The 27,482-nt window shown below is 40.7% G+C and overlaps 1 protein-coding gene across 1 annotated transcript; it reads left to right on the plus strand.

The window, feature by feature from the left end:
• The first annotated feature begins 14,874 nt into the window (after positions 1-14,874).
• Positions 14,875-16,230, plus strand: DRD1 (dopamine receptor D1). Its single transcript, XM_077824744.1, has one exon. The coding sequence runs from the start codon at positions 14,875-14,877 to the stop codon at positions 16,228-16,230; it is 1,356 nt and encodes a 451-aa protein (XP_077680870.1).
• Positions 16,231-27,482: the final 11,252 nt, after the last annotated feature.

Raw genomic sequence — 27,482 nt, forward strand, 5'->3', positions numbered from 1 at the left:
GATGCATGTTTGTGGGCCAGCTGAAAATTTGACCCCTAATCAGTAACCCATGGTCCCCTTTTTCCTGTGAGTGCAAGGTGAAGACATAAATGATCACTTGTAGATTGTTGCAGGTGAATTCAAACCAAAAATTAGTTTTATTAGTCTACCGAGGAAGATACACAGAGTAAGAAATATTATGCTAATATGCATTTATTTTGATTTTAAAGTTCAGGAGCAGCACAGTTTGCAGATAAAAAGGAACAACAAAGATCTGCCCATCTCCTCTTCAAAATGGCTGACCTGACCATTCTCCAAGATACCAAAGACTCCTGAATAAGAATAAATAAATAGAATGAGGTTGAGCATGTGTAGAATTGTAAGAAGAACTCCTCAGTGGCATAAATAGTGGCTGTAGCATGGGTCATAGACTCCTTTTATTCCTTGGAGGTCTCCCTTCCAAGTATTCACTGGGCCCTATTTTACTTAAATTACAAGCTCTGATAAGGTTACAGCCCTCAGGAGTCAGCGGCTGCTGCTATCAGAGATAACCAGAAAGCCTAGAGCATTAGATTGCCAGCCATCCAATTAATTCACCAGGCCCATTCCAGTTTAATTCTAAAAATCATTAAGGTGAAGTCTGTTTACACAATTTGTTTTGAGGCATCCTGACACTGCCCTCTGATTTTCAAAATTTACTACGACTCCTATAATTTATTCATCCCAGGATGCACATATACATCTTTAGTATCAAAATGAAGTTTGAGCAGTGATCTTCCTGAGTAAGATGTCCCGCACTTTAGAACATATATATGCTTCAAGGATCACCATTCAGTATATCTGAATGACTTCCTGGACAAAAAGCATTGCTCGCCTTCCATAATGAGAATTATATAAGGAGCCTTTTTAATCTTCAAACAGCATTAAAATATTAATTCATCTCAATAATACCTAGTTCTTATATAGTGCTTGTCATCAGTAGATCTTAAAGTCCTTTACAAAGGGTATCAACATCATTTCCCCCTTTTTACAGAAGGGAAAACTGAGGCACAAATAGGTGACATGACTTGTCCAGCATCACGGTGGCAGAGTCAGGAATAGAACTTGGCTCTCCTAAATCCTAGTCGAGTTCTTTGTCTGATAGACCAGCAGGGCCACAAGCAGATTTCAGGGGTGTCCACCAAGCAGGGCCAACATTAGACTTGCTGGGCCCAGGGCAGAAAGCCAAAGTCCCATTGCGTGGGGCTGAAGCCCAGGGCCCTGAGCCTCACTACCCAGGGCTGAAGCCGAAGCCTGAGCAACGTAGCTTTGTGGAGGCCCCAGGCAATTGCCCTGCTTGCTATCCCATAATGCTGGCCTTGGGTTTTATATGCAGAAAACCAGTTGTTGGGGCACAGGTGGGTCATGGAGTGTTTATAGCATATTGGGGTGGGCCTCAGCAAAAAAAGGGTTGAGAACCCCTGTGCTAGACTGCCCTACCTCCCTATTTAACATTCACTCTTTTGTACGTTTCCCAGTGTCTGAGTGATTAAACGTCTTTGTGTGGCAGTTCAAGGTATTTCTATCACCATTTTACAGACAGGGAAAGTGAGAAAGAGAGGTCTGACATGTCCAAGGCCAAACTGGGAGTCAGTGTCAGCAGTTGCTAGCTCCTAGTACTATGCTGAGACCACTAGGTTATAGCTCTTACAGAGCATGGGACTGTCAAGAAACATTGTAAGATGTGGAGGCACTAGTGAATATTAGAAGGTTCATTATCATGAACGATCAGAGTTGACACACCTAAATCAGCTAAGGAATTCAAACGTTAACAACAACTTTCTTAGCTCCAAACCAAATGTTTCTGAACATGTCACATTGACTTCCCCTCACTGAAGATGACAGGTCTGAACTTTCCAAAGCAAATAATTATAGTCATGTAAGCAAATAAAAAAATAGTAGCACGTTAAATAAATAAGATAAAAAAGTAAAATTTTCATAGGTGAGAAACTCTAAAGCAAGATGTCGGAGCTTGTCGAAATTTTCACCATCAAATTCACCTTTGGCTGAAAATAAGCATGTGAAATTTCAGCCCCAAAGATCTATTTTTGGTAAGTTTAAAGGCATGACAAATAGGAATCAGCCTGGAATGTCCACTGAACCTTTAAATATGGCCTATACTGAGATCCCATAATATACTATAGCTCAGAAAAGGCCCAGCCCCTTTATAGGGTCCTTTTCCCATCTGTTATTCCTCACCAATCCACTCTGAGACATTCAACATGTTTATCTTTTAGCTAAAAGTAGTTGAAGGCTTAGATTCTTCTAAAACTACCAGAGGGATTTTAATGTGATTTTACTGCTCATGGAATGGGTGAAATTGATAGCCCTGTGGAGTAACATCCTCTATTTATCTTCTATACACAGCTAGGATAAGCAGCAGAAAGCGTCATCCCGTTCCTTCACCACCATGTCTCAAAACTGGAGGGATCACTTCTAGGGATGAGAGAGGCGCTCCAGTTGATCCTTTGCCTCTCTGCTGAAATTTCCAGTCTGTGTGCCAATCAGTGCCAATTGTGGTGGTGGATTTTGTGATGTGGATGTCTGTCTACTAGCAATTCAGGGTAACTGATTTTAAAAATGCCAATATATGGCCTACTCCTGAGAGGTATCCAGCCATCACTGGCTTCTCTGGGAGTTTTGGTTCTCAGCATCTTGCAGGATAAGAAACTAAGTGCATCACCCCTGTACATCTCAAGATGAACATATGATAGACACAAAAATGTAATTGCAAACACATTTTAGCTTTATTCTGCATTAAGTATCAACATTACACATTTAATTTCTTGCTGAGAAACTGATCATGCTGATAATCTACTGAAAATCTTCCTGAAGCTTCAGGTTGAAATTTAGCAGCTCTCTGTGTATTTTACCCCTTGGAGATGATTCTCTACCACCTCCTTGCAGTTAGTAAAAGTAGTGGAAACACTGACAACGGAGTACCTGGGCTTAGGGGCTTTCCCACTTGGCACAGAGCCTCTGCAATAGATCTACACTGGCTCCCTTGTGTAAAAGAATGCCAGGAGCCAGGAAGGGAAGGAAGACGGCATGGTCAGGGTATGTTTTGCTCTTGCTATTCCAGGCTGGTGGAGACAGCCAACTGGGAACTGTCCCAGCCAGAACAAAATGAGCCTTATGTTGCTGTAACTTACACCAGAGCTGAGCAGACCCTCAGTCTCAAAATTCAGGAAGTACAAAGGTGGCTTAAAGCTTTGCCCCCCACTTTGGTCCAATATTCAATGCAGGAATGGAGAAACAGAAAACCATGTAGATCATTATGTCTATATCAAATCACCGTATAGCACTGTAGGAACACTATCAGGTCAAATTTGATCCCAAATTCTGGTTCTACAAAAACACATTTTTAGAATACCTATAACAAATAGAATTGGTATTGTGGCTTTAAAAAAAAAAAAAAAAGGGGGGGAGGGAGGGGGGATACTTTTTTAAAAAAAACCCAAACAAACCAAATAAACAAGCATTCCCTTTTGTGTTTGCAGCCAAAGCATTGGAACATTTTGCCAGTGCAAGACACCAAGAAAATGAAAGTGACTAAAATGTGAAATTGAATTGACCAACCTATTTTCATGGCTCAAATTGGGAGAAATGCAAAAAATGTAAACAACCATTGTAAATAACGAAAAATCAAGTAGGTGGTGTCAGGTTTAACAACCTGAATTAATTAGCAACATTGTTAAAGAAAACTGCTCTAAATTTGTCTGATTTTTAGCCTGAAAATGCCCTTTTTAAAAAAAACCAAAGCCAATTGTACTCCTCATAGCTGCAGAGGACCTAGCCAGTGTATCCTTAGAGTGGTATAAATACAAAAAAGACATTTAGGTTTTATAAGGTTGCCATAGCTGAATATAAACATGCCCTAAAAATGACCTTGTGCTGTTATAACTAAGCGCACAAGACAGTTTTGAGACATTAGAGGACACTGGCCCTGAGACAGATTTTTACAAATCTATGATGAATTGCAGAGAACATTTCCAGACGAGGAAAGCACCACCCTTCAGAGACCGCTCTTCTAGTTCCACTCACAGCAAACAAGTCACATAGCAATACAGGGCAGACAAGGAATTAAGGGTATCAAAGCAGACTGTGACTAGATGAATGTCATGAATTTGGGATCAGAATGAGGCAATGATCTCATCTGACATTGTCAAAATCAGCACTGGAACCACTGCAGTGAAGGCTGTGGTTGGAATGGCTATCCTAATGAGGGAAGCAAGAGGAAAAACGGAGCTGGGATTTTTTTTTAATAGGTCAGAACACTGCGTTAATTCTTTAATTTTCACCTGAACTTCCAATTGAGGCAGAAGGGACCTTTGTTTAATGTCTCATCTGAAAGACAGTGCTCTAACTCTGTTTGTTTGTCGATGTGTTTTACCCCTTGTTGTGAACACCATCAGGCTCAGATTGATCTGTTGTGGCAAAGAGGCCCATAGCCATATTGCTGCTTCCAGGAATACTCTGTTTCCAGGGCCTGATGGTCAGAACCTAGGCCTATACAGCTGTGTCATCTCTATGGAGCGCAGTGGTCTTGGGGGATCATGAAGGATAAGTTGGTCTCTTAGGTAGCAAGCTCCTAGACCATGAAATGCCTTGTAAATTAGAATCAGCTCTTAGAACTTTGCTTTCATGAGAATGGAAGCTGTGGAGCATAGGCGTGATGTGACCTTGTTTGCTAATGAGGTATGATGTTGCATGTTGTATCAGCTTCAAGTTTTTTTTCCAGTGGGGTTGTACCCAACTCTTAGTTAGATCAAGGACTCCATTTAGAACCTGCCTGGTACTACACTAGATATGAATCTAAATCCTATTATGAGTTCTAAACCACTTGGGCCATATTCTTATCTGCAGCTCAGCAGTGCTTCATGCTGAGTTGGTCCTGTGATAAAAACTCTGAACAATGCAGGGGGAATAGCCCCCAAACTGGGGGAACACAAAGAGCACTTTGCTTCCTTCCTTCTCAGGTATACTCATCATTGAGGATCTTGCCCTGTGTATTTTGGACTATGCCCAATATAATAATAGGTAAACTACAAGGCTGAGTACTAGGTCTACCTATGGTTGGGCACAACTACTATAAAAAGGCTGAAGCAGGTACAGTACGCAGCATTTCAACTCATTGGCAATAAGTCAAGTCCATGAAAATGTACATTTATTTTTATTAAAAATAGGCAGGATACAACATAAAAAGTGTGATGCCTGTTCTAATGTTTGCCAGCTGACAATGACTCCAGGGATCCTTACAGGAACTGGAAATCAGTGGGGTGCAAAGGGGTTCCAGACATGCTCCATCCTCACCACACATCCGATACCAGCTACTGCCAGATGTTTGTCATTGGAGCTGCTATGTCAGCTCTTTGCTATCTGATGATTCCTCTACGTAGGAGAGGATCCTTTGGGGATTGGATCGATTGGGTTTAGGATCCACTTTGTGGACCAACACAAATGGCTGGGATGCAGCTTAGGACTGGGGCCATAACCTCACATCAAGAATGCCACTTACTGAGGTATTTTCTGGCAAACCATGCTATTACAGATTCCATTTGCTGCAGTCATAAGTCAGTATAACACACATCAGTGTATGAACAGTTTTGCTGCTAACATCACTGTTTATTTGTATTCCACCCTTAGCCATCCACTCGGGATTGATTATGTCTCAGATTAAGTTCATTTTAATGAATTATCCTGTACCTTTGGCTTTGGCTATTCATTTTATATTTGCTAATTAATAAGCCAAAGCCAGCTTTACAAAGAAAGTGCCTGACATTTTATTGATTACTTCATTTTGATTCATGTGGTCATGTTTCTACTTCTCTGTATGTTGCTTAGCTGGGGTGAAAACAAAAGAAAAGTCTTTAAGCAAACTGCAATAATAATAATAATAATAATTAATAACAATAATGTTGCCCCTCGCCCAAGGTGTAGTACGCTCAGACCTCCTCACTGATGGTTGCTCCTTGAGGTGGCTTTTCCCTTCGCCGGGCATGGGTTGAATCCTGGGTTCTTTTTTGTGACACCTGATGCCTCTATCCCTGGTGACTCCTCGCTGTGCCTGTGATACAAAGGATCTGTCCCTTGGTAAAATTGAATAATCCTACCACTGCTGGCAAGGGGTATAAAACTCAGTACAAGAAACAATCAAATACATCAACACAAACCCCAACAAAGAAATGACACAGCCCAAAATAATAATATAACAAAGGGGGGCTTTACTGGGGCTCGTCCAACTGGCAGCCTGTGGACCAGATCTGTGCTCCCCTGTTAGGTGGACCCTTTCCCTTCCTGGTTGCAGAGCATCCTCTGAGCTGGCAGGTGCCAATCTGGGTGGGGTGGATGGAGGTACTCAGAGACAAGTCAGCATGGGGATGCTGCAGCCAGGATGGGCCTGGGCCAGAGCCACCTGCAGCCCAGGGTGGAGCTGCCTGTACAACAGAGGCCCCAGTGAGGAGAAGGACAGAACAGCTGACACCTGGTGGACCAAATGGAAGGCCCTCTGGCCCACAGGTTGCTAACTGAAGAACACTGCCCTAGAGGCTCAGTTCAGATTTCGAGGAGCTAGCAGACACCAAATGGGGGTTACAATAATAACCACCCTTGGTCCTACATTAATGCATAAGAGGAGGACTGGGACCCATTCAGTATTTTTGGTCTGCCATCATCAGAGGGCTAGTCATACCATCAGTGCTCAGCATACCCATCGGTTATAGCCCACACTTGTCTGCATTCATTTGAATATAAAGTACAATGATGCATCAAGTGTATATTTTGTTTCTTTAAATAATCAGATGGTTTGTTTCATTTATTTTTTATTATTTCACTTTATTTTTTTAAAAGAAAGGATCTTGGCTGCAGGATTTCCAGAGGTGGGGCCCTATTTTGCTGCAGCCGGAACAGACACGAGCCTTGTGGTTCTGGGAAGAGGGGGTGCTGAGGGACCATTGCTCTGTAGCATTATTTGCCTCCCTACAACCTCTGGATCATTAATGGGTAAGGTAATGCTGTTCTTATCAGCATTAACTTACATTGCCCTTCTGCAGTTTGATATCCCATCTCTGCACGCCCCTGGAGAAAAGAGGCAGTAGGCAGCCCTGGTCATTTAGCTGCTGAATTATGTCATCTGGAAGGAGAGTTGTAGAAGGCTGGAGCTGGGGGAATCACAGGGCCTTAACATCTCTGGAAAGCCAGTGATTTTTGAGGGCTGAACCACATCTTCATTCCCTGGGGGAGGAGGCAAACTGAGCCTCTTGTCCAGCTGTGGACCAATAGCATGGAAACTCCATGAAGTGATCCTTGAGGAGTTTCAGAATTCCCTATGTGGATCATTCCCAGTGTGGTGTAGCCCCACTCTGATTCGACTGAATGTATGAAGCAGGTTTGAGCTTAGTTTTAGTGTGCTTATGGAGAAGTACTTTTCTTTCTGTGGAGCTGGGGAATGGGCGAAATCTAATGAAAAAAGTAAACGGTGACTGTATAGGACCAGCAGGTTAAATAGCATCATTCTCTTCATATCTATTTAGGCTGTTTACAGCCTACAGGGCTCCCCTGGGCTGGAGGGATAGGGAATTGTTTTGGTGACATCTGCTCTCAGAGCCCAAAGTATAAGTTCTATTGTTTCTCCCTCTCTCTCAAGTGCTTTTGTTCAGCTTGCTGATCTCAGAAGAGAATCAATTTGTTATAAAGCACTGTGAGCTACATTTCAAAGGGATCCTTGGTGGTTTATATTCAATGAATCCTTTCAGAGATCAGCAAGCTGAATAAACATCTCCTGAGAATGAGAAGAAAAGAACTTTAACTTCGGACTCTGTGCATCAGCTATCGCTCACTCCCTGTCACTTCTATGTGCGATTGTAGATCCTTTTGGCTGTGTAGGCAAAATCATGCAAACAAAGATGACAAGATTTGAAAAATCTGGTATCTAAATCTCCAAATGAAGTAAGTTCCTTTAATAAAGTGATGCAGAGTTTCCTAGTGTAAGTTCAACTAGGTTGGAGTATTGTTTATTGATTAGAGCCAGACTGCGGGATTAAATTCTCAGCTCTGTCACTGACATACTGAGTTGCCCTGGGCAAGTCATTTAGGCTCAAACTTTCATAAACTTTCTATTTTTGAGTGTCCAGTTTTAGACATGAAAGCTGTGGGCATTTACTTTAAAGTGGCCAGATTCCACACCCCCCATTCTCGTTTTTCAATGGGAGCAGAGGTTACTGGGCACTTATGAAGATCCAGCCTTACCTATTTAACGCTGGGCCACCTAAAAACAGAGGCACCCAAAATTTACCACTTTTGAAAATTTGAGCTTAACCTCTCTGTGCATCTAGTTAAACATCTGTAGACCAGCCATAACACCAGCCTCACTGGGATATTGTGTCTTAGTTGTTTGTGAATTATTTTGCCATCCCTGGATGCAAGAGGCTTTATAGTACAAAGTAATTAATAGAACTGTCTATCACCTTTGTATAATATCTATGATTTGTCATCATGCACTTCCTCCCACTCCACATCTTTTTCCTTTGGAGGTGCCTGACTCTGATAATATCAATTTAACTGATGTGGCTCCTGGATCTTTAAGGAGGTTTTTTGTTCAATGTCCGACAACCACTGATTTCCAAGTAGGCAACGCTAAGACTTATGTTGTTTTAGCTTATTAATATAACAGTTATTTGGAAACTTGGAAACTTGTTTAGAGTTTATCTCTGCTAACATTCCCATGCTGATTTCATGTCTGATAAATTCCATGCACATGGCCTCATTCCCAGAGTGAAAAGAGCACAATGTTTAGCCACACACTGTAAACAATTTTTGTAAATGAGCTGCCTTTCTCCCAGCTTTAGTATGTGTGCAATTTTGAAGATAGGAGCATATTTATCTCTGGATGAAAAATTCACACCTCATTCAATTCTGACTCAGTTTTCCAAAGACCTTGTGGATTAAAACCATTTGTGCCAAGGTGCTACACAATATAGTCAGGGACCTGTATATTTAACCCTTCATGCGCTTTATTACTTCAACAGGAGTTTGTGGGAGCTGTGTTTGTCTGAGGTGATTGGTAATGGTGCTAAAAAGGATTTCAACTCTTGGGCACTGGTTTGATGCTGGCATAGGTCAATAGTGATTTAAAGACATTAACTAGCCAAACAGCTGTTTGGTAGCTTAAGTGACATGGGAACGGGGTGATCGCTGGTCTTGTTCCTGAAACTCATGAAACACCATTATAACTGCTCCCTTGCTGGTTGTTTCAGTCAGGTCCTGACCTGGAAGAGAGCTAATCCCTCCATGACAGGTTAAAGGCACATGAGTGGGGAGATGAGTCCAGCCTCTGTTGTGGGTAAATGATTTCCAAGGTTGTGTCAGTCTGGCACCTTACACCAGCACTAAATTCACTTTAATAATACTGGGGTTTTAATGGCTTTCATTTTATTACTCACCTGGTTAAAACACTATTAAATCATACAGGTTTTAAAAGCCTGCAAATTATCTGCAGTGATGTATGAGTACCACAGGGCTCACAGTATAAAATGCTAGATTTGAAAACCTGCCTCGATATTTACAGGGCTTTGTTACTCCATCCAAGCCTCTCTTGAACCAAACACAGTCTTCATCCACAGATTTGCCACTGGAGAACATTTAAGTTTATGCTAGAGGTTGGGGAGACAATTTCCAGAACTGAAATCCACACCAATTCTGGCTTCTGAAACCAACCACTGAATCACTAACCAAGCAGAGAATGTCACATCTTCAGTGGTTCTAGGAGGTTCACAGGCTTATTATTCTAGCTTTAACTAATTTTTTCAAAAATACCACCCATACAAACAGCTTTAGGCTTCATAACAATTGATTAAATTTATAGTTCCAAATGAATACCATCCAGCAACAAAAAATAATCATACAAAAATACTGAATTAACTCAGCCAACCAATAAATTAAAGAAACAAAACAGAACCTTTCCCCTCTGTAGGAACATATCCTCATCCTCTCCCCCAAACCCTGGAAGATCATCTAAACTATTTTGGATCAAAGGAGATACCAGTTTATAGCCAACCTTGGGTTATACTGGCTTCTCCTGGAATATTCTAGGGCTGAATGATGACAGTGATGAAAAGTCCACCTGGAGGAGTTACTCAGATTTACAGCAGTGGAAGTGAATTCAGAACCTTGCTCTAAGTTCCTATATGCAGCTACGATTCCCTATATCGGGCAGGCTGTCCAATGGCCTCTGTTGCAAGATGGGAGTAGGAATTTGGAGAGTTTTGAAGGCTAAATAAATGCTCTACTTTTGTGTTTTGAAAAAAGATTAAATATATTTTAAGAGAGAAAAAAAGAGAAAATGTACAAAGAATTTTGTTAGAGTGACTGCCAACCTCGATTACCAAACACTACAGTATTTATTTTCTTGTCTATTTTTTACTCCTTCCTTCAAGGATGATGGTTAAAGGACAGGATAATAAGATGTGGGAACGAGAACTTGCTAAGAAGCAATTTCAAAAAGACGAAGAAGAAGAAAGAAAGAAAGAAAGAAAAAAGGAAAGAAAGAGAAAGGCAAATACAAGCATTTCAGTTAGTTAGTCAAGGTTAGTTTCATGTTATCTGCTATAACTGACATTATGAAAAATTATAGCTGGCATAAAACCAACTTTACTAATGATAAACCCTAGGACATTGTCTTTGATAGTACTTGGCAGCTCAGTGATTTGTTCTTTTTTGAGACTAACTCCCTCCTCGAATTGTCTATGATGTCTTATATCTTCATTTACTGGCTTCAGAGGAGTAAGGTTTTTGTACAATGGAGATTTACATGCAAAGCAGCATTTTTACCTTCTTTCATTGCATAGACCAGAGCTGAGCTCAAATGCATCATGGGAAAAAGGGCATTTCTAGCCCTAACTCTCTTTTGCTCCTAGCCAGAACTCTGCCTCATAATACTGAGTTGAGTTTGTGGCTCCAAGGGTTCACCTGGAAACTTTTGCAAAAACAAAATTGTGGTTGGAAAACAGCAGATTTTCGCACTACAGAAAATGGAGTCCTTTGGATTTTTAAAACAGACATAAAGCCAAATGACCAAAACTCAAGTTTTTGGAAAAACTCTGCAGCTTGAGGAAAGATGTTCCTTATGCGTAAAACACTGGACTGCAAGTCAGGAGATCCGGGGTTAATTTGTACTCTGCCAGAATTTTCCTGCGTGACCTTGGCAAGTCGCTTCATCTTTCTGTCGATGGGATCTGTAAAATGGGGAGAATTAATGCTAATGTTTTCCCACCCTTTGTCTGACTTGTCTAGCCAGATTTTAAACTTTTCAGAGCAAGGACTGCCTTCCTGTAGGTATGAACCGTGCCTAGCACAGCCATGGGTGGAGGACTGCCTGGTGTGCCACCTTGGCCAGGTAGAGGCACTGGTGTGAGACACAGCACCTTGCTGTAGTTTCTCATTTTCAGCAATAGCAGGCAAAAAGGCTGAACCTCTTAAGAAGAGTCAGACGCAGCATTTTGTGGCAGCTTGGGAAGCAGTTTTTTTGCTGCTCCCCTTCTCTCCAAATGCCAGCTTGGCTAGCAAGCAGTCTCTGTGGGCAGCATTCAGTGCATCATTAACCCACAGGGCAGGACACAATGTGCAAGTCAATAGCAGAGCTGTCAAGAGGGGAGTGGAAAGATTTAATTCTATGATTTGATTAAGATTGATTTAAAATGGTAAAGAGTGTGTGTGTGTGTGAGTGTGTGTGTGTTAACCTAAAACTCCATGTTGATTCCATGATTCACTTTCCTCCTAAGTATGTGTTTGCACCTGTTGTTTCTGGGGTGAAATGGTGAAACTTCCTCCCTTGTATTTTGACGGTGTTTTTTGAGGGGAAGGGGGAATTTTGGCCAGAAAGTTCAAAAGACTGGTCTGAGCCTCCAATTTACTGTGGAAGATGTGTGCCATTTTCTGTCTGTTCTGTAACCCAGTCTTCAGCTGCGTAGAGCTAGCAAAAGGAATTCACTTTCCTTTAGGGAAGGTGCCCTGCATGGTGGTCTTAATCTTTCCTACTTTGCTTGGCTGCCTAAGGCTCCTCTTACATAAATCCCTCCTATGCTATAAGGAACTGGGAGCCAAGGGAGAAATCACCATCCTCCCTTGTTCTCCTTTTCTATTCCACCCATCACTTCGCCCACACACAAGGTGCTGTCAAATAATGTGTGGAAAAGAAACCTGGGTTCATCCAGCAGGGGGAGCCAGGCTCCCACTGACTTGCTGCACCCCTGGAATGTGGTGAACAATGAACGTCAAAGAGTGTGTGGATGTGGAGTGAAAACCGCGAGGTGGGAAAGAAACGAGAAATAAACCAGCAGGGAAAGATGAGGCGAGTGTCCTTTCGGCTGGGATCCCTGCCTCATCTGCAAGCCATAACAGCCAGCCTGTGGGATAAATGACTTCTCCCCTATGTTGGTGAGTACATGCCACAGGGGAAAGAGTTTGACTAGGTCTTTGTGTCAAGTCCAGGTGTATGTGTTGTGTCTTTTGTTAGTCTGTGTAAATGTGTGTGTGATTTGTTTGTGTTTAGTGTGTCTGTGCATTTTTGTGGCTGTTTAATTTGTTTGGGAGTTTTCTAGTTTTTTTGAAACTCTTCAGTGCTTGGTGTGTGTGTGTTTTGTGTCTGATTATGGGTTGCTGAGCATTAGTGTTTGTGTATAATCTTTACTTGCACAGTGAATGTATGTGTGTGCACATGGGTGTTGTCATTTACATTTTTTAGAATATTTCAAAGAGGACAAGTTAATTGCATCTGCTTACTTTTCATGTCAATTAATTAACCTTATCTAGTTTTAAATGGTGAAATACTCTGTGTCACCCCGTGTGCCACTGAGATGAATGTCATTTAGGACAGCTGAAATTAATACCCTTTGCTCAATCAAACGCCAGGGTATTGGCATTTATTACCCTTTTTGTGTCTCCCTCTGTGTGTGTGGCTTGGGTGTGCAGTATACAGCCTACTAAGCTACATAATGATCGGGGACAATGAGACAGGAGGAAGTCCTGTGGGATGCTCTGGAAATGCTTCTTTATGGAATCACTCCTTGGATGCCAGAGGGAGTGACTGGGGGGCTGCTGCGGCGTTTGGCCATTGCATAGTCCCATGTCTGTCTTTTCCCTTTCTTAACGCTTTAGGAAGGAGACCCAAGTAAAACAGACACTTCCTGGAGAGGCAATGTTGCCACCCGATACCCCAGGCAGAAGGAAGTCTTTGCTATCAGGGTCCCCCACTCAGCAAGACGGAGGGAAAGTCCCTGGGACTGGAGATGTAAATCCCAGGGCAGGGTGCAGGAGATCCTGAAGAGCCTGCTGCACCTGGGCTTTGTGTAAAGGGAAAGGCATGTTGCTGTTGGACCTGATCCCTGGAATGCAACTGTGAGGAGCAGCAGTTGGAAAGAGGATTATTCCTTGATGATTATGAAGAACTAGCTTGTCAGCAAAGTGTCAGAGTAAACTCTTTCCCACAGGAATAGTAACACACTCCCACAACGTATGGTAGCCACCGGCCTGAAAGCTACATCAGTGGCTGAAGGGAGCTCCGCTCAGGTCTTTCCCATTTCTTCCTCCTCTTCCCCTTATTTCTTCTTCCAGTGAAGACTGAAAGACAGAAACATCACTCAGATCTTGCTAGAGTGTTGGAAATACCGTGCCTTTGTTTGGGATGATTTGTACTGATGTGCCACTTCAATGGGATGTACAAAGTGTGACTTGGGTGATGACCGTTTAGCCAGGACTGAGCTGGTTAACAAAGTTTGGAGGCTGAGCACAAAGACTGGGTGGAATGGAAGCAGCCTGCCATGCACTTATAGGACTCTAGTTTTAAACAAGAGATCTTTATGAAGGAGCTTGAAAACCAGACCTATTGTTTATCTGAAAATTAATTCCTGCCGATTAAACCATTGGCTTTTATTTTTTCCCCACCTGATGCAATGCAGTGCCTCTCTGTTGGTTTTGTATATGTGATTTGCTATGCAATTCAAATACTAAATAAGAAGGAGAGACAAACTTTCATCCCAGGACAAACAGAAAATCAAAGGTGAAAGGTAGGATTCAGATTTTCTCATTTAATTAAAAATAAATAAAGTAAGCCATTCTTTACTGAAAGCCTTTAAACACACACACACACACACACACACACACACACACACACACACACACACACACACAATGTAAATTTATTTTCTTTGCTTCTAGGACTGTGAGACCTAAACAATGTGGAACAAAATGAGGAGTTGCTCCCTGAAGCTTCCCATAAACAGAGAATCAATGTATTTTGTAGCTGGAATGCACTGAGGGTGAAAAGGGGAGAAAAAAAACGTCTCATCAGTTAGAGGTTTGTGAAATTAAATTAGAAACAAAAGCACCTAATGTAATACGCTTCAGTAGATCTGAAGGGCTAGTCAAATGGACACTGGAAACACTGGATCAATAGCCTATTTAAGTGGGAATATATGCGAGCTTGAAAAGTGATTGCACTCTTGTCTGTTGGGTATTTTTGTAGGGGACTCAAACAGGACATATGCAGATGGCCTGTTTTAATTGGGATATTTTGTGCTTGAGCAGTACAATGTAATTTGAAAGGGATTACTAAAAAAAAAAATCGGTGCAGAGTTGACTGTGTTTGTAAATTTCAGCTACTTGCCACACTGCTTTTGATGCCTCTTGATGTGATTCCTAAGGAGTATGCGGTCCACGCAAGGGTGAAGAGACTATAACACAAACCTTCGGTCTGCCTGGCAATGAGTAATTAATGGACGCCTGATGTATCTGTAGTCTCTGCAAGCAAAGGAGTTGATGTCATCATGATTTTCATGATATGATTTTCCCTCAGGAAAAGCTATGACTTGGAACGACACCACAATGGACGGGGAAGGGTTGCTCGTTGAAAGGGACTCCTCCTTTCGGATCCTTACAGGTTGCTTCCTTTCTTTGCTGATACTTTCCACGCTTCTGGGGAACACATTGGTGTGTGCAGCTGTCATTAGATTTCGCCATCTGAGGTCCAAGGTGACCAACTTCTTTGTAATCTCCTTGGCAGTGTCAGATCTTTTAGTGGCAGTCTTGGTCATGCCTTGGAAAGCTGTTGCTGAGATAGCTGGTTTCTGGCCTTTTGGTTCATTCTGTAACATCTGGGTGGCATTTGATATTATGTGCTCCACGGCCTCAATCTTAAACCTTTGTGTCATTAGTGTAGACAGATACTGGGCCATCTCTAGTCCATTCAGGTACGAGAGGAAAATGACCCCCAAGGCAGCTTTCATCATGATCAGCGTGGCATGGACCTTGTCTGTATTGATTTCCTTCATTCCTGTGCAGCTGAACTGGCACAAGGCTACAACCACAAGCTCTTTAGAGCTAAATGCCAGTTTCCAAGGCATAACTATGGACAACTGTGATTCCAGTCTAAACAGGATGTATGCCATCTCCTCTTCTCTAATTAGCTTTTACATCCCAGTGGCCATCATGATTGTCACCTATACAAGGATATACAGGATTGCTCAAAAACAGATAAGACGCATCTCAGCTTTGGAAAGAGCAGCAGTGCATGCTAAGAACTGCCAAAACACCACAGGGAATGGAAACAGTGTGGATTGCCAACAACCAGAAAGCTCCTTCAAAATGTCCTTCAAGAGAGAAACAAAAGTCTTAAAGACTTTGTCAGTGATCATGGGGGTGTTTGTATGCTGCTGGTTACCCTTTTTCATATTGAACTGCATGGTGCCCTTTTGTGAGCCCAGCCCACCATCCAAGGGAGCAGAACCCTTTTGCATTAGTTCCACCACCTTTGATGTTTTTGTTTGGTTTGGATGGGCTAATTCCTCACTGAACCCCATCATTTATGCCTTCAATGCTGATTTCCGCAAGGCATTTTCAACTCTGCTAGGATGCTACAGACTCTGCCCTACTTCCAACAATGCTATAGAGACTGTTAGTATCAACAACAATGGGGCAGTTGTTTTTTCAAGCCATCATGAGCCCAGAGGGTCTAGCCCAAAAGAGTGTAACCTGGTGTATCTGATCCCACATGCTATTATCTGCCCGGAAGAAGAACTTCTGAAAAAGGAAGAAGAGGGTGAACTATCTAAGACCTTGGAGAAAATGTCTCCAGCACTGTCCGGTATCTTGGATTTTGAAGCTGATGTGTCTTTGGAAAAGATCAACCCCATCACTCAGAATGGGCAACATAAAACATGAACACTGAAGTTAGCCCAGCAAAATCTAACAGTCAAAAAAGATATACAAGATTTTTTGGTAAGAAACCAAGCTCTAGTGAGAATTATACTGTCATGCAAAGTTCAGATTTGATTACTGGGTGTTCAAATCAAACATAAAATTTTAAACAAAAAAGATATTGAAAACCTAAAGGTATTTCTGTGTTGTTCATACTGAATAAAACAGAGACACAAATTTAGGTACAATGCAGTGTCAAAGAAAATATTTCCTCTGCTCTATAAGTATTTATAGAAACTGGTTTCTATCTTAAATTGGGCCAAGAAAAAATCCATTAACAACTTAACAATTAACCTTTGAAGAAAATGAGAGGATTTAATTTGCCATGTCTAGTACTACTGGGTGCTACCAGGTTCTAAGTAAAGTTTGAGGGATTAAAAAGGTAGGTAGATGCCTTCTTAAATTATTTCTGAAAAACAGCTGAGCCTTACAAATGAGAATGGGTATTTTTAAAGATTTGGGAGATAATATGTTGATACTGGTTTTATTTATTTATTGTTTTAAATGGATATTTTTCATATGTTATAACAGATCTAGCTTTATTTAACTTATTTAAAATGTCTAAATAATGGGATATTTCAAGGGTCTCACAACTGAATTTTGACCAGTCAACAAGTCAGCACTTTAATAATGACCATTAAACACAAAACAAAAAACCCACTCTGATAGTCTGGGTAGCCAACGAAGTAAATAAAGAAGAAGCAACCATAAAAAGCACAGCAAAAGATGGGGGAGTTCATGAAGCTGAAGCTGTGTAGAATTTATTTATTTTTTGTGGGATGGCTTAAAAAAATAGGACCAGAGTTGACTGATTGACAAGTTGAGAAAGCTCTTCCCCTATAGAAATAAAAGGAATTGCTGCTATTTATTTTAAAAAGTTTCATGTTACAAAGACTTTGCTAGAATGTCAGTTTGTGGATCTGTAAATACCTTAAATATGAATACCACCTTAAGAAGAATCCAATTTGAGAAGAGAAGCTTCTTATATAACAATCATTAGTATATAATGTTTTGTATTTATGTAAGATAAACAGCTTTCTCAGACTTTTCTTATTTCAAGTCTTGGATATCTTTTCTGAATAAACACAATTGATTATAATAGTAGTAAATATGACAAATCTCGTTACCATCTGTATTATTACAGAAACACCAGTAGTCAAAAATCATGCTGTCTGTCTGCTAATGCATCACAGCCAGAATAACTTAACAAGTGAGGTACTTTAGTGCTTTACCTTGAAAACTAGAATGACATTAATTTTAGTCTTAAATATGTTAATAGTACATTGAATAATGAATAGTGCCTCATTTCCATTTTGGATGAAGACATTTCTAAATGTGTATGGAGCTTCAATCCCCATTTCCCGATGTCTTGTGAGCTCCATAAAATTTGCCAATGTTTATTTTGACAACTGCTACTTTTTCATTGTACTTTGAAATCAAAATTCCTGCCGTTTTTCCTTTGTAATGTCAAAAGTAGTCAGTAAACATTAGCAACAGTCATTGGCAGGCATTACCATACGGACACATTCCAAGAGAGCCATTTGTTTTTGGAATGTTAGCAAAATATCCTTCAGAGAAACTCTTCACAACCTTTATCAAAAAGTGTTATCAGGAAAAGAAAACTGAGAGAAAAATTAGAAGTCTAATGAAATATATACATCCTGCATCAGGTCTGTGTTATTTATGTATTGTGAATGTTTTCATAATTTTATTGCCTGTATGCTGCTTTCATACATATAATAAAATTATTTTGTGAACAGAAGGTCAAATAAAACAATCTACATTGCATTTATTAAATATATTCTGTTTTTTGTTTCTCATATTGATTACATTAAAGACAAGGACATATTAACGTTTTCCTACTTGCTCTAATGTGGAACTGTACCAATGAGGTTAATAGGAATTTTCCATAGGAGCAGAAGAAAGCCCTTTGTATTGAGATGGCTTCATGTTTCTATTTCAATTGGCTACTGCCATTCATTCTGGACTGGAATTTAAAAGGGCTCAGATGTCTGATTTTGAAATAGCTGCTTCAAAATGATGGGTCTGAACCATTTAAATGCATAGGGCCTGATTCACTGGTGACTGATTGATATCAAAGATGTTGGACTGTTGTAAAACAGGAATAACGTAGTGGTGAATTACACGCCTGGGGCCTTTTTGTTGTCCTTCTTTAAAACTCTGTGATACTCTTCAAAGTGATTTGTAAAAATAGCATTGTAAGGTTCCATCACTATTGTCTCTCAGTGTGTTTCTGTTCAAAACTACTCCATTTACAAGTAAAAAGAAGATGGACCAGACCCTCAGTTGGTGTATATCAATGTTGTTCTATTGACTCCAGTGGAACTATGCAAATTTATCCCAACTGAGGGTCCAGCCCACTGGCTTGTCTCTTCATCAGCCTGTAAATCCATTTTGAAAATGGAAAGTCAAGCTCACTTCTTTCTGCTTCAAGTATTACCAGTAGTAAAGATTCTGCAATCAGGACTGAGCCAGAGTAGAATGCAGCTCGTTCTCCCCAAGCTGTATTGGCTCTGCAATTCTAACATGAGTAAAAAGTAATACAGATTTATTTCAGTCAGTAAAACCAGCAGACCTGATTGTGAATGCACATTTCACAGAGCAAGGAGGTGTAGGTTGATAGTCACTTTGCAAAACAGAAACCTACTTTGAGTCTTTTTTAGCTTGTTGGCCAGAGATTCTCTCTGCTCTGGGGTGATGCCTGGGTCCTGATATTTGTAATAAATTTGAGACGTATGAAGGATTGGCTTCCATTTCAAAGAGTACATAAGCAAAAGGACTTTCTATGGTCCTCAATTGGGCAAATCTCTCCTTGACTTCTAGACTTTGGCCTTTTATTCCCCAGACCTCACAGTTATGAATTTTGGTCTGGAGTATAATGGCGAAATAGAGTTTAAACATAATACTCAAAGTTACTTCACATTCATTATTGTCCCAATTATACAGTGGTTGCTTGTGCCCAAGCAAATGGAGAGGCTGCAGGTAACCAGAGCCACCCCAGTGCCTCCTTGCCCACAGATTGACCAGTTTTTCAAAGTGAAAGACTGGGCACCCGTGGGAGTGCCAGGGGCACTGTCCATGGGGATGTGGCATAACTTGCCTCTGAGAGGCAATCTGGGTTCCCCCTTTCAGAACAGGCATTGGGACACTTCAGAAAGGGCAGGAGAGGAGAGAGATTTACCCCTCTGAGACAATGCTACTGTTTTCTCTCTGTCAGCCCTTCTTTTCTCTTTCTACCTCCTCCTTCAAACCCTTTCTTACCTTCCTTGTTCCTACCACCCACACATCTCATTCTTAACACTACCAATTTATCCATATCCTTAGTCACCCATTTACCCCATTCCTTTATTCATTTGTCAGTCTAACCTGTGTCTCTCTAGCTCAGATTCTATCCTGGCCTATTTGTTTCTCAGTCCCTTCCAGCAGTTTCCAGGGCATATACAAGGGGACCCACCCTCTGCCTCTGGGGCACTAATCTGAATTAGCCTCTCAGAAGCCTGTATTACCTGCTATGCACCTTGCTCCCTAGCTCTCAGAAAACTCTTGCAGCTAGAGTGCAGGTGCAGAGCAGGGTTTGCGAGATGCACTGAAGCCATTGCACCCTTCAGGTGCTGGATAAATTCCAGCCCTAGCCGGCCCCCTGGCACAACGGATAGCAGGAATATTATGGATGGGTCATAGCCTGTAGTGACCAGCTACCTTCAGGTAAAATGCATCTGCTGTGCTGCTGGCAATACAAAGATTCCTAAATGCTGGAGTGATTTGAGTGGAATGTGAAAGGATGGCGGCAGCCCACTGGTACACTGGAGGGCTAGCATCACAAAGATTGACAGCACATAGCACAAGGCAAGCTTTTTAGTTTCCATCACCTTTGCTCTTATTACGCACTAGTTAAAATGGCTGTGTGTTTGAAATGTCCCCAGTAACACATAATCTAATGTAGCCTTTCTTCCTTATAACTTCGTTGTGACGGAAGATTGTTTTAACCTCTTCCATTTACAAACGAATGGTGGCCCTGAAGCCATTATGCTACTGAGAACAACCTACACGCAAATGAACCATATCTACCTTTGTGCTCAAGGTTAAAACTTGAATGGACTTGCCCATTTCCCAGGCAAAAAAGAGTGAAAACTATACAACAGACCTGAAAATCGTCTATAGCAATCACACATTAAAAAAAGGGGAAGAAAAACTTAATCTTTGAAGATAGACAGGATGAATAAACCAGTTCTCAGAATCCAGTCCCAGTCCTTTTGGCAACAACAATGGCTTCATTTTCAGAAATGCTGAGCATCCACAAAGCTCACTGAACTCCAGAGGAGCTGTTGGTGCGTCACCCCTGAACTTCAGGCCATTTTAAATGTCTTGCCATCAATTTATCTGAGAACAGAATTTGTCGCTGTAAATTTCACTGAACTGGTCATACAAGAACTCATTTTCTAATCCAAAAGGTTTAACTGTGGCATCTCCCTGACAAACTCTTTTTTTTACTCTGGAAGTAAAAATGTCAAATAAGAGTTTCCTGTAATGTTGTATAATACTAGAGATGGGCTTAATGGTAGAGATGAATACAAGCTACACAATTTGGATCTAACAGATATGATCTTTACGAACGGGGCTGCTGATAGAGAGCTTTCCAGCAAAAAAGTGGCTTCTAATTTTTCAGGCCTCCATTTGAGGGTCTTAGATTGGGTATCTTCCACCAACAAATGAAAGAACTCAAAATCGGTGGCCACTTTTGTAAATTTAGCCTATCTGACTTCTTAAATGAGATGCAGCGAGGTAGAAATGGAACCCAGGAGTCCTGTCACCCAAACCCATGCTCAAACCAGGTAGGCATATTCCTTCCCAGAATATCAGACAACTGTTATTAAAAATGTGTTTCCTAGGATTTCTATGAATTCACTTTTGAGGCTGAATGTTTAGACCAAATGGATTTTACTTATGAATAAGTTGATTGTAATTGTGATCATGAGCGTGAGTTTAAAAAAATGCATTTAACATGGTTCTGTTTGTTTTCATTTTATAGTCGGAAACACTGGTTAAAATATAGACGAATGCTGTCTGTATTGGCTTTCTTGTGACTGTGGCTTTTCTCTTTTGAAGATATTTTCCTTGTTTAGGTCCTGTCAGGCTGTAGCTTTCACAGTCCAGAAGAAAAATTCCTGCTGCTAAATTCTTTTGCAAAGTAGCTGCTGACTTTCTTATAACCAGCATTGACGTCATTAGTGACAAATGATGTTGGCTGCATCAGGCAATGGCTATTACAAGTAAAGTTGAACAGCAACAACTATCCTTGGCTCCAGTCTCCCTATAGAACCATGTGACGGGAGTCAAAAGCAATGCTCTTGTCCCGGTAGCTTTGAAAGAGATCACTGGCTGTTAAAACAGACAGGTAGAAACTGAGAATTCATATGAATCCATTGTAGTAATAGAGATTCTGGGTCTGATTCTTCATTGCCCTGTGGCTCCTTTGCGGCAGCTAGGCCAGAGTAAAGGAGATATAGGACAGATGAAAGCCCTTCCCCATCTGATTGTGGGATTGTGGGGGCCTTTATGCCAAACGCAGAGCTGGATCTGTAATCTGCAGTGTCAACACAGAAGCCCTGGCAGAAAGAGCATTTCAGGGCTGGCTGGAGGTGGAGATGCAGCATGGGCAGTTTGGAGAAGGGACGAGGTGTGGCCAGGGCAGTCCTGTGGTTTGGCCATTCTGCACCCTTGCAATAGCTCATAGGGGCTGGTGAAACAGGGGAACAATTTAGGGCAGCACTCAGACCGCCTTAGCCTGAACCAGGGACTAAGCTGCCTTCCCCCTCCCTCTGCACCAGTTCCTGTGCTAGCCCAAGGATGAAATTGGATCACTACCACTATGGGCCCAATCTTGCTAAATGCTGAGGACTCAGTTACCGCCGAGATCAATGACCCTTGAAAGCACTCAGCATCCTCAGGAGGTGCTCAGCACCTTACAAGATCAGGCCCAACATAGGTCGTGAAACCAATGGGAATTTTAGGAGTGCTGAGATTATAATATCTGGTTTATGAGATTCAATCCTGCAAATTGTTGAGCACCCTCAAGTCCAACTGAAGTAGTAGGAGTTGAAGGAGCTCAGCTGTTTAAAGGATTGCGCATTTACATCATTACTTCTGCACAATGTACTCTACAGTGAGGGGCCTCATCCTTGCCTCCTTTGAACTGAGGATTTTTGCTGTTGACCTCAAGAGGAAATATTCAGTGACTGGTATGCAATTAGAGTTTTAGCACCCCACACATGAGAAAAAGGCCATGAAGCAAGGACACAGGGCCTGCCTCAAAAGTACAAAATTCTTAAGACCGATCAGTCTTTAATTTTAGAAATCCTTTGTATGTGACCCAATGCTCCTGGCACCCTACAATAACAAATGCAAGATGGTACTCACAAGCAACCCTACAATAAAAACAAACAACAAAACAGTATATGCAATCGAGTACTCAGAGGAAGCTCTACAATAACAAACAAGTGTGTGTGTGTGTGTGAGAGAGGACAGAAACAAATTGCTAAACAAAACAGTTAGAAATAATATGCTTTAAGATCTTTAGCTGAAAAACGCTATATTAGTACAAAGAATTATTTTTTATTTAAATCTTTAGCTGAAAAACTCTATATTACTACAAAGAATTATTTTTTATTTATTTGCTATTTATTATTACTTCAGTTTCTAGATTTCTAAGGGTTATTATAAATGGTAGGGTTATTGAAAACCGTATGTGTAATGATTTCTAATGCATAAAAAATATGCTGGCATTTCCATGTCACTTTGCTTTTCTATGTTTTTGTGAGACTTTTATAGCTAAATCTTTCTATAAATGTATCATCTTTATAACATTCTTGTTGAAGCAGCTTCTCCTCCTAGGCAGAGTTAGAACTGCATCCTTAATTCTGTGTGTACCTCACACTCTATGAGAATGGGAGAGAAATGGAAGATTGAGCCCTAAAGAGGCTGTTGCTAATTGGAATATGGGAAAACGATTTTGTGAAAAATTTTCAAATGTCAAACTCGTTTGCATTTTCTGAGGTTCAAAATGAACCCATTTTCACTTTTTTTGAAATTTCCTGCAAAACTTTTAATTGAATTTTTAATTGACATCATCAGCAATGTTTTGTTTACTGAAAGTTGGATGATTGGGAAATTTTTAAAAGTGATGATTTAAAATGATTTTGATTAAAATATCAATGAAATTTCACAGAAAATAGAAAATTTCCATTACTGTTGATAATTTTTCACAAAAAAGGCAATTTTTTTGGCTTACAGAATTTTGTGCAAAAAATTTCAACCAGCTCTACTCAATGTTTGCTTGGAAGGACAAAATATTGTTGATACCAAGACATCACTGATAATCTACGGAGCGTGGTTGAAAGAAAGAAATATTTGCCATGTAACAATGGAAAAGAATCCCCTAAAACTGAAAAGACTTTTTTATTAGAATGAGGAATCCCTAATGCATTATCCCTCTCATTCACTCAGACACTTTGGCTTAGCTCTTACCCCGGCCTTCTTCCTGTTTAATGGGTGAGTGTTTTCCAAAGGGATTTGGAAAATGTGCCCTGTAGGTATGATTGTTTCATGGATAGAGTATGAGACTGGTAGCCAGGATTTTCTGGATTCTAATCCCAGCTCTTCCACTGATTTGTTCTGTGGTCGCAGGCAAGTCATTTAACTTTGCTGTGTCTCATTTTACTCCATCTGTAGAATGGAACTAATAATCTGACCTCACAAGGGTATTGTGAGGTTTGAATTCAAGGTTACAAAGTGATTTGGAAAAGAAAAGCTTTATGTTAGTGCTAAATATAGTTATGATGACTGTCCTAAATGCCTGAAACATGCTAGATTACTGGTCAGCACTTTGCTCTTATGCATGTCACCTGGATTTATGAGGCACTAAGTAATGCAACGTGCATTATTGAGTTTTACCTGCTGTCAGGGGATACCTTAAAATGCTGACTGCATTAAAGAAATGATTGAACCAATAAATCCAAGTGATAGTTTTCACCATTATAACTTGCATTCATTGGCCCCTCATTGGGAGTCTCAGCAGACAGGCCAAAAAATAGATCCTAGGCCAGTGACCTGCTCTCTCCCCTCAATAAGTAGCTTCTTCGTATCAGGATAGGGGAACATTAACTAGAGACTAGACAATGTGGAGGAAGCTGCTGCTGCCTATGTCTTGTCATGTCCTCTTTCAGCAACACTACAGTATCCCTTCTTTGGTCAAGAATAATTCATACTTAATAACTATGAACTTTGCTTCTGAGCAGGTAAACTGATGTAAGCCTGAGTTAAACCAATGCAGTGTGTCCACACAGAAACTTGCACCAATTTAACTAAATCAGTGCCACACCAAACCCTTAGTTAAACCAGTGCAACTTCTGAACAAGCCCAAGGCTTTAAAATTTGCTCTCTCCTCCAATATTCCGGCCAGTGAACTCATGAGCTAGAATGCTCATGTACACAGAAGTGGTGCAAACAATACAAATTTGAAAGGGGTGTGAACACAGTGAAAGGAAAGACAGGAGGGCATTTTAAAAAGTGCCTAAGGAATTTAGGAGCACAAATCCTGTTGAAAGTCAGTGGGTATGATAGTCAATGCAACTAACTCTAACACACTAAGGCACTAAATTCCTTGCAAAACATCAAAGGATTACATCTGGAATTTATTTTGCAGTATTTTCTCAACTCTAATACAAACATACACACAATACATATACACTTACATAAAGAAAATCTAGTCAATAAAATGCAGAGCGGAAAATAACCTATTGTTCCTGAGCTTGGCACTTGAAATAATAGTTGACAGACATAAAGGGCTTGATTCTCTTCCCCTTTACACTAGTGTATAAAAGGAGCAACACCACTGAAATTAATGGAGTCACACTCACATAAAAATGGTATAAGTGAAAGGAGAATTGGGCCTAAGGTTCCTGCTGTGTAATACTGTTGCCAAATATTTTGCAATTTTTATGCACTAAAATTATGAAAACGAGACAGAAGGAACAAGTTGCTGTATATGCCACAGACTGCAATCAATGAAGCATTCAATATTTCAGTCATTTCCTTTTTTCAAAATGACTGCTGATTCCATTTTATTTGTATTTGTTTGTGCGTGTTCTAAATTAGAACTAGGAAATAGCTACTAGTGAAAAGGCCTCTGAGGTTTACAGTATAATAGCATCACTCATGGAGCGTGGAGGGGTGGGAGATGTAGATCTAAGGATCTGAACTGCATGCAGTTAATCTGTTCTGTGTGTGTTTGTATGCGCGCGTGCATATGCCGAGAGAGGGCCTTACCCCTTTTTGAATCACACGTTCTCTCTATTTCCATGTAACCTCTTGGTGCATTTATCTGTGGCTTCCCCTCACTCCAGGCTTACACGGAATATAATATTTAATGTATTTTACTTGTCTTTTGTATGATTTAGCAGGAGGAGGAGCCAGAACTGTATGACGAGGTAGCTGTCTGCGGACTACCAGCCAATGCTCCATGGACAACCAGTGTGTCACAAACCAGTTTGGGATTCTCTGCTTTTTTGCCCATTAGCAGTCACTGGATCTATCCAGTTCTTTCCTCTGCATTATGTAAAATGCTATGCAGATTAGAAGAATTTCACTCAAGAATATGAGACATATATCAAGACAACAACCTTGATATTAAGACAACATTACCAGGGTGAAGCCTTGGCTTCCTTCATCTTTGTGGCAGCCAGTTCCTGGGCCTTTAACATGACATAGGAATTCCTCTTCTGACCACATGATTTAATGTAGGGGATTCTGCTACCTTGCCTATCCACCATTCAAATGTTTTTTGGCTGTCATTCCCCCCCGCCCTTTTCCCCACTCCATTGACCAACCCAAGGACCTTTATCACCTTGCTCTAACAGATTCCTCTGTTAATGCCAGCAAATGGATTTATAGCTATGTCAATAACTCAAGTGCTCACAAATTAAAATAAGCCATAATTGTTATCAATGGTAACATTGAATTTGTACCATAAAAATGCCCCTATATTTTTCCCTTAAGAAAAATAATGTGATAAGACAAAATTAGCCACTTGCTGTATAATATAATGGATTCCTGGGATCTTGACGTTAGCAGTTAGTTGCACGTGAGTTATAGCTTGTAATCTGAAATGCAGTGCATCATTTTGGCATGGCTTGTCAAGCAAGTATGTACAGTATATGCCATAAAGATATGTACAGGAAAAATAAATAAACAAACAGACCTTGTAATACACAGTTCTGCCTCATTGCAGACAAACTGGGGGCTATTTATAATGCTTAGATGTACTCCAACATAATGGCTTCTGTAATCATTATGTGAGCTACAAGATTGAAAAGACTATAAGTTTTAAGTCTCAGGATGTCGGGGAAGACCCATTTATTGTTTATTATAGCAGGTTCAGGGAGCGATGCCATTTTATACATTTTATTGCAGTTCATTCAAATCTATCACAGCATGTTTTAGTGCAGCTGGAGGCTATGAAAGACACATAGAGCTCTGGTTTTGCTTTCCTTTGTCACTCTAGTTTGTACCCCCTGGAGGAATCTTGGCTAATATTATCACAGCATCACCCATTAGTGCAAAAGGAATTTGGAAGTACTGGCATTAAGGCTGTTTCACTGTTCTCAGGTTTATAGGACAATGTACACCTGCAGTGCTGTCTACCCACTTTTCATCACAGCTGCTGAGTTATCTGGCCTACTTTGGACTGCCAAACCATCTCCCTCTGCACAATCAGTGAGTCAGTTTTAAAAGTTCCTCAGTGAATGAACCTCTAGTCTCTGAATCCCATAGATATTTACATTTTCCTTCTCCTGTATGCTACAAAAACAACAATTCTTTGTGCTTCCTTACAACCTTCCATCCAAGGATCTCAAAATGCTGCTTTCTCTCATTGAGGAGTGAGGAGTTATTCACATTGGTGGCTCTGCTGATGTTAATGGGACTATATGTGTGAGTAACTGCTCACCAGTATGTATAAAAGGTTCTCTGTCTAGCCCAGAGAAATGTGGATTTAGAAGCATTCATCCTCTGCTTGCCTTAGGAGGTATTATTAATCCTATTTTCTAGATGAAGAAACTGAGGCACAGGGAGGTTAAGGCTCGGATTTTCAAAGGAGTCTAAGAGAATCGGGCACCAAATCCAATTGAAATTCAGTGGGA

The sequence above is a fragment of the Eretmochelys imbricata genome, chromosome 8 (assembly GCF_965152235.1).
Source record: "Eretmochelys imbricata isolate rEreImb1 chromosome 8, rEreImb1.hap1, whole genome shotgun sequence".
NCBI lineage: Eukaryota > Metazoa > Chordata > Testudines > Cheloniidae > Eretmochelys > Eretmochelys imbricata.

Excerpts from the sequence above, each read along its gene's own strand:
- DRD1 (XM_077824744.1), top strand. The coding sequence starts at position 14,875 with ATGACTTGGAACGACACCACAATGGACGGGGAAGGGTTGCTCGTTGAA.